At 62.1% G+C, this 13,511-nt stretch overlaps 1 protein-coding gene across 6 annotated transcripts; it reads left to right on the forward strand.

Moving 5' to 3' along the window:
• The first annotated feature begins 68 nt into the window (after positions 1-68).
• On the forward strand, positions 69-13,247 carry TNFAIP2 (TNF alpha induced protein 2). Of its 6 annotated transcripts, none has more exons than XM_072840036.1 (14): positions 129-168; positions 1,223-1,282; positions 2,675-2,718; positions 3,211-3,576; positions 3,745-4,381; positions 6,353-6,467; positions 6,626-6,748; positions 6,954-7,054; positions 7,691-7,789; positions 8,304-8,427; positions 9,282-9,404; positions 9,649-9,804; positions 9,948-10,069; positions 11,638-13,247. In XM_072840036.1, exons 2-14 carry the CDS (start codon positions 1,248-1,250, stop codon positions 11,777-11,779), a joined length of 2,187 nt encoding a protein of 728 aa, XP_072696137.1. In that variant the 5' UTR covers positions 129-168; positions 1,223-1,247; the 3' UTR covers positions 11,780-13,247. The 6 variants fall into 6 exon arrangements, with proteins under 6 accessions (XP_072696136.1, XP_072696139.1, XP_072696137.1 ...); XM_072840037.1 differs by lacking the exon at positions 129-168 and adding an exon at positions 301-379; XM_072840038.1 differs by lacking the exon at positions 2,675-2,718 and having other exon boundaries at positions 92-168.
• Positions 13,248-13,511: the final 264 nt, after the last annotated feature.

Raw genomic sequence — 13,511 nt, forward strand, 5'->3', positions numbered from 1 at the left:
CGAGCCGCGGGGTTGGGGTCGGGGGCGCGGGGCCCCGCGGCCAGCCAATCAGAAGCCGGCGTCGCACAATGGGCCCGCGGCAGGCTGAGCCCAAGGGCCGAGCTCCCCGGCGCCCCAGGGACCGCGGCGACGCCGGGCCAGCCTGGCCGCCCCGCCCCCGCTGGGAAGGTGTGACGCCGCCCCCCGCCCCCCTCGCTCCGGGTTCGGGGCCACCGGCAGCCCCCGCCGCGGCCTTGGCCTGGGCCCGCGGGTTTTCCAGGGCTGCGGCGGGCGGGGCGGGGCGGGAGGCGGGAGGCGGGAGGCGGGGCCGAGGGCTATTTAAGGCGGCGCCGGGCTCTGCGGGGACAGCGGCGCCCCGGCCCGGCCCGGCCCGGACACAGTAAGTGACCTCCGCCCGCACAGCGTCTGGCCCCGCCGCTCCGCCGCCGGCTCGCCCGCCTGCGCCCGAGTCCCGGCCCGCTCCCCCGACGGAGCCGCCGCCGCCCGACCCGGGAGCGACCCCTCCGAGGGCCCCAGGCCTCTGGCAGCCCCACTTGTAGGGAAACTGAGGCTCCTGCGCTGGCTGGGGGACTCGGATTTGGTTCTGCCAGCAAAAGGCTGGGTCCTGCGAAGGGCAGGGAGGGAGGGGTGTGGGGAAAGGCTCAGGGGCCTCTGCTCCTTTTGCAGAAGACTGGCTGCGGGGGGCGGTGGGGGGGGGGGACGTTGGCTGGCTGCTGTGACCTAGGCCTTGTGACTTCGCCTGCATGGAGGGATGGCTATGCCCTCCCTTTCTTGCTGGGACGCAGAGCCAGGCGCAGAGACCATGGGAGGCTTTGTGAACCTTAGCCCTGACCCAGGAAGGAGTGGAAGGGGTGTGCGGTGCCCGAGGAGAGGGTGCCACCGTGGGGCCACAGGCTGTGGTCACACAATATTGCTGAGCAGGCCCCTTGAGTCAGTGTGTCCAGCCTGGAGCCCAGCCTAGAGGAATCCCTTTCCTTTCCTCTTTTGCTCTACCACAATGCTGAGGTTGGCCTGACAGACACATGGACTCAGGATATGTGTCCTTACGAAGGTGGCTTGGGGCCAGCATGTGGCTTTGGGGTTTTGCCGCTTCCTGTCAGCAGCAGGCGGGGTGGGGGTCCTCATGCCCGTTTCACAGATTGAGGTAGGACCTATTGTCCACACTCCAGTGAGTGGTCCAGCTGACCCTCGCCCCCTGCCACTTCTCTTTCCACTGCACCAGCTACCTCTGAAAATCAAGGACTGGGATGGAGCCAAGGGGGCCTCTGCAGGACCTGAAAGGGTGAGGAGGATTTTGTACCAGGGAGGCAAGGAGACAGCGATGTTATGTGGGGACCTGCAAGAGGTCAGATAGAGCCTAGCACATGTAAGGAGCAAGGAGGGCAGTGAGGGCAGAGGTGAGGCTGGTGGGTCAGGGTGGCCCTCTCCCTCACCCTGGCTGGAGGATGGAGGTGGAGGGGGGGCCCTGGTCAGTCAGGGTGGTGCTGAGTAGCCCCAGCCAGCTGGCCAGACCCGCTCCTGTGGGTGCGTGGTTCAACAACACGATGGGTGAAGAGTGGGAGCTGGGGCAGAGAGCCTAGAAGCCTTGCACTTTGGCTTTGGGGCTCCCCAGAGCACCCGTGACTTGGTCCTAGAGTGGAACTCAGCCCAAACGACATGAGAGAGGTGACTGAGTTCCAGTGTTGGACTCTGCAGAGGGCACGTGGTGAAGCCGTTTAGGAGAAACTTCAGGCTTCCTGCCCCCAAGTGGCTCTGGCCAAACTCAGGGATTGTGATGAGGCCCAGGACAGTTGGACTGGGGGCAGGGGTAGGTAGTAGGGGCTGTGGAAAATGTCTGACAGTCCTAATCCACGCCTGCTTTGTGTTTGGGGCAAGCACCTCCCAGCCGTCCTCTCCGCCTCAATTTCTCCTGGATGATGGGTCATTCCATGTGCCTCGCAAGGCTGTTGCAGAAGTGAATCAAAGTCATTGTGTTGCATGAGTCACAACTCAACTGTATTTACTCTTGGATGGTGGAGGAGGGCAGGCACTATGGTCGTGGATGGCCCCAGACATCAGGGAGGCCTGGCCCTATATGCTCCCCTCTGCTGGGCTCAGCCATGTTCCCCTTCACTGGTCCTGGCCTTGCTTTGATAATGGCCATGGTGCTGGGGAGGGTGCTGCTGGGCACAAGGTGGTCCCACCTCTCTGAATGCAGCCTATGAGGTGGGGGGGGGGGGGGACATGCAGGCAGGAGGACCCAGCACCGGGTGGGTCTGAGTTTCAAGCCTAAACTGTCACCATAGGGACATTTCCCTGGGGCAGTTTTGCATAATGAGGATAATAATACTCTTCCTTAAAGGAAATAAGAGAGAGATGGGAGGGATGGGCACCCGGGGAGGGCTGGGAAAGTGGAAGCCTTTGTAATGATGATGTCACCCCATTTGGGAGCAGCAGGGTGAAGTGGGAGCCAGGAAGCCTGGTCCCGGTCTGAGTTGCCCCCTCTGAGTTGCCCCGTGACCTCAGGCAGCTGGGTGCCTCACTGGGCCCCTTGCCCCTGCTGACATGTGAAAGTCTCTTCAGGGTCCTTTCTCAGCCCTTGAACTTTGAGAGGGCACTATGATTTCTAGACCTGAGCCCCAAGGCCAGGGTAGGGAGCTGGTCCCAGCAGGAGCACCCATGTTTCTGCTCACAGCATCCCTCTCTGGCTCCACGGAGACAAGACAAGAGATGAACCAGGCAAGATAGAGGATGAGGGCGGGGAGGACGGAGGAGCCTCGGGTGCTGTGACCTTCCTGAACCTCAATTCTTGCTCTGTGCCGGGGGCCTGTCTCTGCCACTTCTGCCGGGGTCTAATGGGTGCTCTCCAGTCCTTTCTCCTTGCCCAGAGGGTGGGCTGCCGAGGATGGATTTGCCACAATGAAGTGAAGACCCCCTCCATCTGGGAGACTTGGCATCTCCAGATTCTGCCCTGCTTCTGGCGATTTGAGGAAGGGGCTGGGGGGTATTGGAAGAGGAATTGTGGGCGCTGAGAAACTGGTGTCCGGGGAAGCAGCCGCATTGTCGGTGCCCCTCTGGGCCAGGGGATGGCCAGACCCTGAGGGCGGTGGTGAGACTAGATCGAGCGAGCTCATTGCTGCTGCCACCGCCGCGCTTGGGCCTGGGAGCTGCGGTGAGCGCCTGCGTGCAGCGAGCGCTCTTTCATGCCCCCTCCGCCCTGCCCATCTGCAGGCCTGAGCCGGGTGATGCTGAAGATGATGACTTTCTTCCAAGGCCTTCCAGGCCAGCACACTGCGTCAGGGGGTCCTGACCTGCGGGGAAGCTCCCAGAAGTTGCCCTCCACCTCCGAGTTGGAGTCCGAGGCCTCCATGTCGGAGGCGTCTTCGGAAGACCTGGTGCCACCCCTGGAGGCCGCGGGAGCCCCAGACAGGGACAAGGAAGAGGCTCTGAAGAAGAAGAAGAAGAAGAAGTCCAAAGGCCTGGCCAGCATGCTCAGCGTGTTCACCAAAGGGAGGAAGAAGAAGGGTCAGCCCGGCTCGGCGGAGCCAGAGGGCGACCCCGGGGCCCAGCCTGAGCCCAGCGGCCCGCTGCCCACAGGTAGGCTGACCCCCCCCCCCCCGCCCGGCGGGGTGGGGACCCGGGATCCGGGCTGGCGGGGCCTGCGGGGCTCCCAGGGCCCAGGGAAGGCGGGAGGAGGGGCTGGGGGCGGGGCGGGGGGCGCCCTGCGGCGGGCGGCGGCGCTCACCGGTCCGGCCCGGCCCGCAGCGGAGGAGCTCAAGGCGGAGCTGGAGCGCGGGCGGCTGGAGGCGGCGCGGCCGCTGCTGGCGCTGGAGCGGGAGCTGGCGGCGGCGGCGGCGGCGGGCGGCGAGAGCGCGGAGGAGCTGGTGCGGCGCCAGAGCAAGGTGGAGGCGCTGTACGTGCTGCTGCGCGAGCAGGTGCTCGGCGTGCTGCGGCGGCCGCTCGACGTGGCGCCCGAGCGGCTGCGCCAGGCGCTGCAGGTGCTGGCGGAGCAGGAGCGCGAGGACCGGCGGGCGGCGGCGGCGGGGGCGCCCGGGGGCTCGGCGCTGGTGGCCGCGCGGCCTCGGCGCTGGCTGCAGCTGTGGCGGCGCGCGGTGGCGCAGGCGGCGCAGGAGCGTCTGGGCGCGCGGCCGGCCGCGGACGCCGAGGGCCGCTCGGAGGCCGAGCGCGCCTTCCTGCACATGGGCCGCACCATGAAGGAGGACCTGGAGGCCGTGGTGGAGCGGCTGAAGCCGCTGTCCCCCGCCGACCTGGACGTGGTGGCCGCCTACGCCGAGAGCTACCACGAGCACTTCGCGGCCCAGCTGGCCGCCGTGGCGCAGTTCGAGCTGTGCGAGCGCGACACCTACATGCTGCTGCTCTGGGTGCAGAACCTGTACCCCAAGTGAGTGCGCGCGGCGGCAGCGGGCCTCGGGTCGGTGCCCCCGAGTCTCCAACCCCGGCCCCAGGGCCTCCGAGGAGCCAGGGCGCGGGGGGCGGGCGCGTGGAGCCCCGGACACACTGGCTTGTGCCACGTGCCACGTGCCCCAGCCGGGGAAACCGAGGCAGAGAGACTTCATTGCTCATACCTGAGCGGTGACCGGCGGAGCCGGAAGGGCGCTGGCAGAGGAGACGGGCAGTGGCTCCCACTTCACCCTGCTGCTCCCAAATGGGGTGACACCAGCAGGCCCTGACCGGCCCCAGTCCCTTGGGGAAGCCGTTGCTGAGGTGGCGGAGGAGGAGGAAGGACAGGAGGAGGAACCGAATTCTGCCGGCTGCTGGAAGAGTCGGGAGGGGAGGGGAGAGGGCAGGCCCCCAAGAAGGTGGAGGGAGGGTGGTGATCTCCACCCAGGGAGTCCTCTTCCATGGCCCTCCTGGGAGTTGTGCCGCGCTGGCCAGTGTTTGGATCTACCTGGCAGGCTCCGGGTCACCCCCAGGCAGCACAGACAACAGAGGCCGAGCCCGGCCATATGGCCATTGTGTAGGGTCACCCGGCGAGGCCACCGCAGAGCTGGATTCTGGCCCCCGGGGCCCAGAGCTCCTTGGGTGGGAGGCTGGCTCTGCACACAGAGTGCCTCCCGTTCCCTCCGATTTACCCAGACTCCCTGGGGCCCGGAGCACATCTGTCACTATACGAGCTGGGTGAGGACAGACTGCAGTGCTGGGTGGAAATGGCCAGGGCCCCGGGGGCCTGGGTTCCTATAAGGCATCCTGGCCCCCCGGTGTAAAGCCTGCAGGAAGCCTGGAGGTACAGACGTGTGAGCAGTGCCTGAGGGTCTCGGGGGCACGTCTGGGTGGCCAGTGGTGTCAGCTGCTGCTGGTGTGTCAGCCTCCAGCGGGGGGCCAGAGGGAGGGCCCTGTTGGGGTGGTGGGTGAGTCAGCGGGGTGTAGGGAAACCAGCAGAGGGCAGGGGCTGCGGGCTAGGCAGCCAGTCGTGACCCAGTTTCTCCTGACTCACCAGGAAATACTAGGCACTTGCACCCCAGCCTTCCTGTCCCAGTGACCTCCGGGCTTTTGGCCTGGGGCCCACTGGGGTCGGCACAGCAGGGAACTGAGGCTGGCACGGCAGGTCTCTGCGGGGAGCGAGTCCGGGGTGGTGCTGTGGAGGCTGTGTGGCCAGAGTGGCCAGAGTACAGGGAGCGAAGGGACAGCCACATCCAGGCTGGGAGATGGTGAGAGGGCCATTCCTGAGTGTCCAGGAAGACAAAGGCCCCTGAGGAAGTGCCAGGGCCAGTCGGTCCCTGGGGCTCCAGGATCCCGCAGAGGCGCCATGGGAGTGAGTGGAGTGGCTGGGGTGGGGCAGCCCTTCCTGCCTGGACTGGCCCATCCTCGGGGGGGCAGCCGGGCGGCCTGGGGTGGTGGGGCGGGCTGGCAGGGTGCCCGGTCTGGCAGGCTGGGAGTGCAGAGAGGGAGTCAGGGAGGGAGGGGTCTCACGGCTGCTGCCAGAGGAGCAGGCTTTTATCTGCGAGGGATCAATCGAGGCCCTGTGGCAGGGAGGGGCGGAGGAGGCATTGCTGGGGACAAGGAGGTTGCACGGCAGGCCCCTGCAATGAGCCAGGCTCGAGGTGTCGTGGCTGGGGCATCGAGCGGGGTGGCTGGAGGCTGATCTGCTCAGGGGGATCTATTCCGGAGCAGAAGTGGATGGGGAGGAGGGAGAGGGAGGAGAGAGTCCGCAGGCAGGAAGATTCCACAGTTTCTGACCTGAACCAGTCTGAGCGGGTAGGGGACCCATCATCTGAGTTGAAGAGGCAGGGGTGGGAGTGGGGGGATTGAGCTCGAGACCGGCCAGAGGCTGAGGCTGACACTGAGAAGCTCAGCATGAGCCATGGTGCTAAGTGGGTGCAGTCTTCCTCATGCAGGCCCCCCCTGCCCACAGTGACATCATCAACAGCCCCAAGCTGGCAGGAGACCTGCAGAGAGTGCAGCTTGGGAGCCTTCTGCCCCCCAGGCAGATCCGGCTGCTGGAGGCCACGTTCCTGTCCAACGAGGTGGTGAGTCCAGCGCCTGGGCCAGGGCAAGGGAGGGGCAGGAAGGAAACTAGGGGAGGCGCGAAGACAGGACAGGACGCAGGCAAAGAGCTTGACAGGGACTTCCACGTGGGCAGGGTGACGGGCTCTGTGCTACCCTGCCCTGCCTCTCCTCCCCCCAGGCCAGCGTGAAGGAGCTGATGGCCCGTGCCCTGGAACTGGAGTCACAGCGCTGGGCCCGGGATGTGGCTCCCCAGAGGCTGGACAGCCACTACCACAGCGAGCTGGCCATCGACATCATCCAGGTGACACAGCCCGCCCCTCGTGCTCTCCTACAAGCTGTGTGGCATGCTGTGTGGCACGCAGAGCCCACTCCTGTCCGGTCCCTGTGTGTGTGCAAACACGTGCCCTCTCCGAGCACTACCCACCCCTTGTGCCAGCATGTCACCTTCCCCCTCTGCCATCTTAGTCTGGGTGGTCTCTTGCTCAGCTCAGCCCTCACCCCTGCAGATCATCTCCCAGGGCCAGGCCAAGGCTGAGAGCATCACCCTTGACCTGGGTGTGCAGATAAAGAATGTGCTGCTGCTGGAGCTAGCTGCGTTCCTGAGGAGGTGGGTGTGCTCCTGCTTGTGTATGGGGCTGGGGGTGGAAGCCACTTCTCTCAGGGCCCCCTCCCCTGCCTGTGTCCCACATGGGTATCCAAGCTAGATCAGGGTCCCCTTCCTGCCTCTGGTGTGTCCCATTAATAGCAGGAGTTCTTTCCTCCGAACCTCCCACCTGAGCCCTGAGAGCCTCAGGTGAACTGACCACTCGTCAAGAAACTCTTAGCACTGCAGCCTCCAGCTACAAAGAGGATGCCCCATGAGGGACTGAGGCCTTGGCTTCCCTTCTGCTGGTACCCTGGGCCTCCAGCCCCGCATCTCTCTTGGCTGCCTCCCTCCCCATCTCTGAGGACTCCTTCATCTACCAGTTTGCCTCCCCATCCCCTCAACACCAATGCCCCCCCACACACACTGCCCTCCAGCTACAAAAGGACCTGGGAAGGAGTGGGGGCAGCAGGAGCTCTGCAGAGGCCTTGGCCTCACTGGCCTTAGGGTGGGAAGCCAGTTACATGATGCTTAGAGGCTAGCAGGGAGCCTGTCGAAGGAAAAGCACTCTGTCAACCCAGGAGGGCCTGTGGGCAGGCCGGAGGCTGCTATTGTGCCTGTTTGTGCTGGTCCTGCAAGTGCCCTTTCCGGTTTCACCAGCTACCAGCGAGCCTTTGATGAATTTCTGGAGAGATGCAAACAGTTGAGAAATTACAGGGCCAATGTCATGGCCAACATCAACAACTGCCTATCCTTCCGGTAAGGGCCCAAGGAGGGGTCTGTGGGAATCACGGGGCCTGCCAGTCTGTTGGAGGAAGCGGACCACTGGAGAGGAGCGGAAGGGAAGGGCGGGGAGGGGCAGCACGGGGTGCAGAGGGAGGTGGGAGGCATAAGCAAAGATGTGGAATTACAAGGAGCATGGCCAGGGAGGAGATTGCCCAGGCAGCAGCAGCAAACCTCAGGTGCCGGTGGGTCAAGCGTTCGCGTAAAGGATTTATTCCTTATCTTCTTCTCATAATGCCCGTATGTAGTGGGTGTGGTGTCTAGATGTGGATTAAGAGCAGGTGGTGCAGGCGTTCTCTGGGGTGAGATGGCTCGGTGCTGCCTAGGGAGCAGGGATGGGGTGATCTGGACTTGCTTCTGCAGGGGATGGGGAGTCCTAGGGGGTTCTAGGTTTAGGAAGTGGGCCTAGGGCCCATGGGCTCTCTGGGTAGGGCGCTGTAGTCTGGACAGGGCTGGGGTGACCTCCCTACCTCCTTCCGTGTCCTTCTAGCACCGCCATGGAGCAGAAGTGGCAGATACTGCAAGACCTCCCAGGCCACCTGATGGGCCCCCTGAGTGATCTCAAGAGTCACGGCTTTGACACCCTGCTCCAGAGCCTGTTTGGGGACCTGAAGGTAGCTGGAGCCTGCCTCCCGGGGTGCATGCTGAGCTTAGCCCTGGGGGGGAAAGGGATGGGAGGGAGGAATGGCCGAAGCATGGGTGTGTGTCGCCCCAGGGATCAAGGCCCTGGAGGCTTTTTGACCGACCGGCAACTTCGGCCTGGACTTGGCCTCAGAGGGGTCCCCAGGCTGCAACACACAGGGAAGCTTTAGTGCCCCCCTCCCACCCGAGACTCAGCCCTGTCGTGAGGCCGTTTTTACTCCGGCGGCCCCAGACCCTCCTGCCTGTGCCCTGCCCCCATGCCTCACGCCCAGCTGGGCGCTCAGAGCCCTTGGCAGCACCGCCACCTCTGCTGTGGCCACGAAGTCCACGGAAACCCCTTGGCTCCCTGGGCAGAGGGTGAGGCAGGGGCCCTGGGAAGAAAGAGCAGGGGTTCCCTGCCTGCCGCCACGGGAACCTACCGTGGCCCTCCTGCCCAAGGCGGAAGGCGGTGGGTAGCCAGCCGGGGGTGAAGGCCGGGCGGTGACCCTGGACAACTTGGCACAGGTCCTCACAGCCCCAGCCAAGCACAAGTCTTTGTTTATGCAGGAATTTATTTATTTCGGAGGGAGCGGTGGAAAAGGCCTGGAGGCAGGCAGATGGCCCGCCCAGCTTTAGAGCTGCAGCTGCTTGACCTTGGAGAAGGGTTCATGGCCCTTGTCTCCTCTTCCTGTCTGCGAACAGGACCCGAGTTCTGCCCGGGTGCCCTGGGGGTCCTGGAGGCCCCGCCTGGCCCTGCGCTGTGCCCTGCGTGCGAGTGTGCGTGCGTCGGGGGCTGGCCGGCCTTCCTCTGCAGGTGTGACCACATCCCGCTTCTCTGCCGTCACAGCCGCTGTTCAAGAGGTTCACACAGACCCGCTGGGCGGCCCCGGCGCAGACCCTGGGGGACATCATCTCCACCGTGGGCGAAAGGCTGCCTGAGTTCTCCGAGCTCCACGACTGTTTCCAGAAGGTGAGGAGGTGCTGGGCTGGTGGCTGGGCCTGGTGGGCAGCGGGGAGGGTGGGCACGGTCCGGACACACACCTTAACAAGTGTGCATGCACATACCTGTAAACACACGCGCATGTACCCACACAAGCACACGCATGCGCTTGTTTGCTTGGCATCCGCCCCTCCCTGGACTCCTGGCTTCGAGGGAAGGTGGTGAGCTCCCCGTTAGCGACGGCCCCCACACCCCTGCCTGCTCGCCCTCACAGGAGCTCATGGAGGTGGTGCACCTGCACCTGGTGAAGGAGTACATCATCCGCCTCAGCAAGCGGAGCCTGGTCCTCAAGGTGGTGGAGCAGCAGCGGCAGCTGGCCGAGCACATCCTGGCCAACGCCGAGGTCATCCAGCGCTTCTGCACTCAGAACGTAAGCTCCTGCCTCCCCCTCCCAAGCCCCACGGGCGCCAGGGCCACCTCTGGGCCTCTCCAAACCCAATGGGTTCTGATCTGAACTTCTCGGGGCCCTCCGGGGAAGGGGCGGCCTGCCTCCAACCAGACCTGTGCCTGCAGGGCTCGTCAGCGACCTGGCTGCACCACGCCCTCCCCACGCTCGCTGAGATCATTCGCCTGCAAGACCCCAGTGCCATCAAGATTGAGGTGGCCACTTACGCCACCCGGTACCCCGACTTCAGGTGAGAATGATGGCACCGCAGAACTGGGCAGTCTGTCCGCATGGCCCCGCTGGAGCTGGCCAGAGCCTGATGGGGCTGGACCCAGGGCTTCGGGACTAGTAGAGCTCAGTTACTGACCACGATGATGCAGGCCCAGCAGGTAACCTTTGCTGAGTGCTGACCACATGCCGAGCACTGTGCTAAGGTTTTTACAGTGGCTCGTGCCGTTGAACCTCACTACAACCTTATAAAGCTGATGCTTTTCACCCCCATTTTGCAGATGAGGCCTTGAGAACTTAAGGGACTTGTCTAAGGTGACCCAGCTAGCCAGTGGTAAAGCCAAGATGGCAAAGCCAGGTAGCCTGTCCCCACAGGCCACACTTTTAGCCTTATATGATACTGCCCCTTAGAGAGGAAGCTAAGACCAGAGAGATAGGGACCTGCTAGAAGCCGTGGTGGCTTAGCCCCCAGCTGTCTGAGGATCTGATGAGCTAGGGCAATTGTTTCTCTAAGCTGAGTCTTCTGACATGGTAGGGAAAGTGTGAACAGTCTGGAATCGGGTTGCTTAGCCTAGTCTAGCCCAGTCTAGCCTGTGGCTGATCCACTCCATCAGTCTACCTGCCTTTCTCCTTGTCTACACACTCACCCATTCATCCATCCACCCGTACAAACACCTGTCTACTCATCTACTCATCTCATCTCTCCATCCATGTAGCTAGCCATCCATCTGCTCACCCACCCTTCCACCTATCTATTCAAATATCTATCTGCCCATCTACCCATTCATTCCTCCATCTATTCACCTACCTATTCATCCACCCGTCTACCCATCCATTCATTCATCTATCCACCCATCCATCTACCCACCCACCAATCTATCCATCCATTCATCCACCTACCCATCCGTCCACCCACCCATATAAATACCCATCTACTCACCTACCCATCCACCCACTCATTCATCCATTCACCCACCTATTCATCCATCCATCTATCTACCCATTCATCCATTCATCCATCTACCCATCCACCCACCTACTCACTTCCCATCCACTCATCCATCTACCCATCCATCTTCCATCCACTCATCCTACCAATTATTGAGTGGTTTCCTGCTAAGTGCCAGGCTTTGTCCAAGGTACTGGGATGCAATGAAGTTCAAGACAGACCAGGTCTAGTCCTCCCTCGCGTAGCTTACACCTAATGAAGGTTAGTAATAATGAGGTAGTCAGATAAAGAAATAAACTTATGAACTGTAAAGATTGTTTAACCAAGGTTGTTGAATGATAGGAGGTGCTGACCTGAGAGATGGGAAATCTTGGGAGAGGTGACATTTTAGCTAGGCCCTGAAGAGTGTGGAGTATAAAGACCTGAGGTGGGCAGGGGTTTGGTGCACTCTAGGGAAGGACAGGTGTCTGGTGCTGCTGGGGCACAGTGGGCAAAGGGGAATGAGACCTCCCCTTATGGGCAGGGCTTGGCTGCAAGGCCCTGTGGATGGGGCCAGGAGTCTGGGGAACTGGGGAGAGGCGTGAGCAGGGCTGTGGGTGATGAGGCTAGAGGCTGAACTGACAGGATGCTCTCCCTGCCAGCAAAGGCCACCTGAGTGCCATCTTGGCCATCAAGGGAAACCTGTCGAGCAACGAGGTCAAGAGCATCCGGAGCATCCTGGACGTCAGCGAGGGGATGCAGCAGTCCTCCAAGCCCCTATTTTCACTTATAAAGGTTGGTTAGCTTTTCCTGCGGCCTGGCCTCCTTATGAGCACCCATCAAGCATTGGACGCAACCCCATGGGTGGGCAACCACCCGACTTCATGGCCCTCAGCAGGCTTCCTGCCTACTGCTGCTGCTGCTGCTACCCAGCCTCAGCCAAGGCACTTGCCCGTGGGAGACTGGAATTGGACTGACCCAGGTTACTTAGCTGTCCCAGGGGGTGGGAGGGCCCATCCTGCGGAGGCAATGAGGCAATCCCCGAGAAACTCTGTAAGTGACGGTTGATCTACATGTACTGGAGGAGGGGGCCAAGAGGGAGACTGGCCGAGTAGAGCCCCCCAGGGTTACCTCCTGTCCGTGGGGCCCGCCACGGTCTATCCTAACTGCCCTCCCCATGGCTGGGTCTGAGCGCCTTCCCAGCTGCCGGGGGACAGGGGCTCGCCCATCCCGCCGCCTCTGACCCAGGCAGTGAGTGGGGCTCAACGTGTTCATGGAATCGAAGGCAGAACTAGGAAGGAATGAAGAAAGCAACAACGAACTCTTATTTGGAATCTGCACACCCTGGGTCTTCCACCTGGAAGTCATCCTGAGGTCTAGACAGGGCAAGCTTGACCTCTGATCCCTTGGCTTCTGTGTCAGTGTCCCATTGCTGCTAACACGTTTCCACAAATGTGGTAGTTGAAACCGGAACTTCTCTTCCCGCTCTGGAGGGAGAAGTCCGACACAGGTCTCCTGGGCTAAAACCAAGGTGTCCGTGGGGCTGGTTCCTTCTGGAGGCTCTGCGGGGAGGTTCCTTACTTCTCCCAGGTTTTGGAAGCTGCCTGGATTCCCTGGCCCATGGCTCCCTCCATCATCAAAGCCAGCAGTGGCCAGATGAATCCTTTTCACATCACAGACCTCAGACCTCCCCTCTGGCCCCCCTCTTCCACTTTTAAAGACCCTTTTGATTACCTTTGGCCCACCCAGGGCATCTGGGATCAGCCCCGACTTTAAGGTTAGCTGATGAGTAGCCTTCATCCACCTGCAACCTCAGGCTCTTTCGCCCTGGACCCTGATGTAATCACAGGTTCCAGGTGTGAGGACGTGGGCTTCCTAGGGTGGGGGGCCTGAGGTTCCCCCCGCAAGGCCTCCATCCACCCCCGGCCCTGGAGTGTGCGTCATCCTACCCCAGGAAAACGCGGCTTCAGGAACGCTCCTAGGCCTCTGAGCTTGAGAGGGCGCCCGGCAGGCTCCTGCGGGACTCAGCCCCGTGCATCTGAGCGCACTGCGGTGGGGTCGGGGGCCAGGGCTCTTGGGTTTGTCCCCTCTTTCCAGGTACTGTGGCCAGCAACTGGCCTGTGTAAGTGGTATACAAGGGACTTTGTATGTCTGTAGGAGTTAGTATATTTGATGTTGTTAATATTATTTTTGATAGTACTGCTTTTGTATGTATGTACTCAGGACAGGGTCTGAGTTTTTATAGCTTAATATAAAACTGATTTTTAAAATGGCTTGGAGTGATTTATTTTGGGAGCAGGAATGGGGCAGTGGTGGCTTCCTCAGCCTCCTGGTCTCTTGCAAATCCTGTCTCCCCAGGCTCTGTGTCAAACCCTCTGTGAGTCCAGCCCTATGTCACCTCCTCCCCCTTCTCACCAATGAGCATGAGCTTTGAAGGGGAGTCGGCCTATGGGGACGACCGGTCACTTTGCTCTTTCATGCCTCAGTTTCCTTAGCTGGTTTGGTCTCTCCCACATTTCTTCTGAGGATGGGGGTG

Source organism: Canis lupus, chromosome 9, assembly GCF_048164855.1.
Source record: "Canis lupus baileyi chromosome 9, mCanLup2.hap1, whole genome shotgun sequence".
Classification (NCBI taxonomy): domain Eukaryota; kingdom Metazoa; phylum Chordata; class Mammalia; order Carnivora; family Canidae; genus Canis; species Canis lupus.

Bases quoted from the DNA above. Each gene is read 5' to 3' on its own strand.
- TNFAIP2 (XM_072840035.1), top strand. From the start codon at position 69: ATGGGCCCGCGGCAGGCTGAGCCCAAGGGCCGAGCTCCCCGGCGCCCC. The intron at 4,382-6,352 runs GTGAGTGCGCGC...CCCTGCCCACAG, and splicing joins GTGCAGAACCTGTACCCCAA to TGACATCATCAACAGCCCCA. The intron at 9,405-9,648 runs GTGAGGAGGTGC...TCGCCCTCACAG, and splicing joins TCCACGACTGTTTCCAGAAG to GAGCTCATGGAGGTGGTGCA.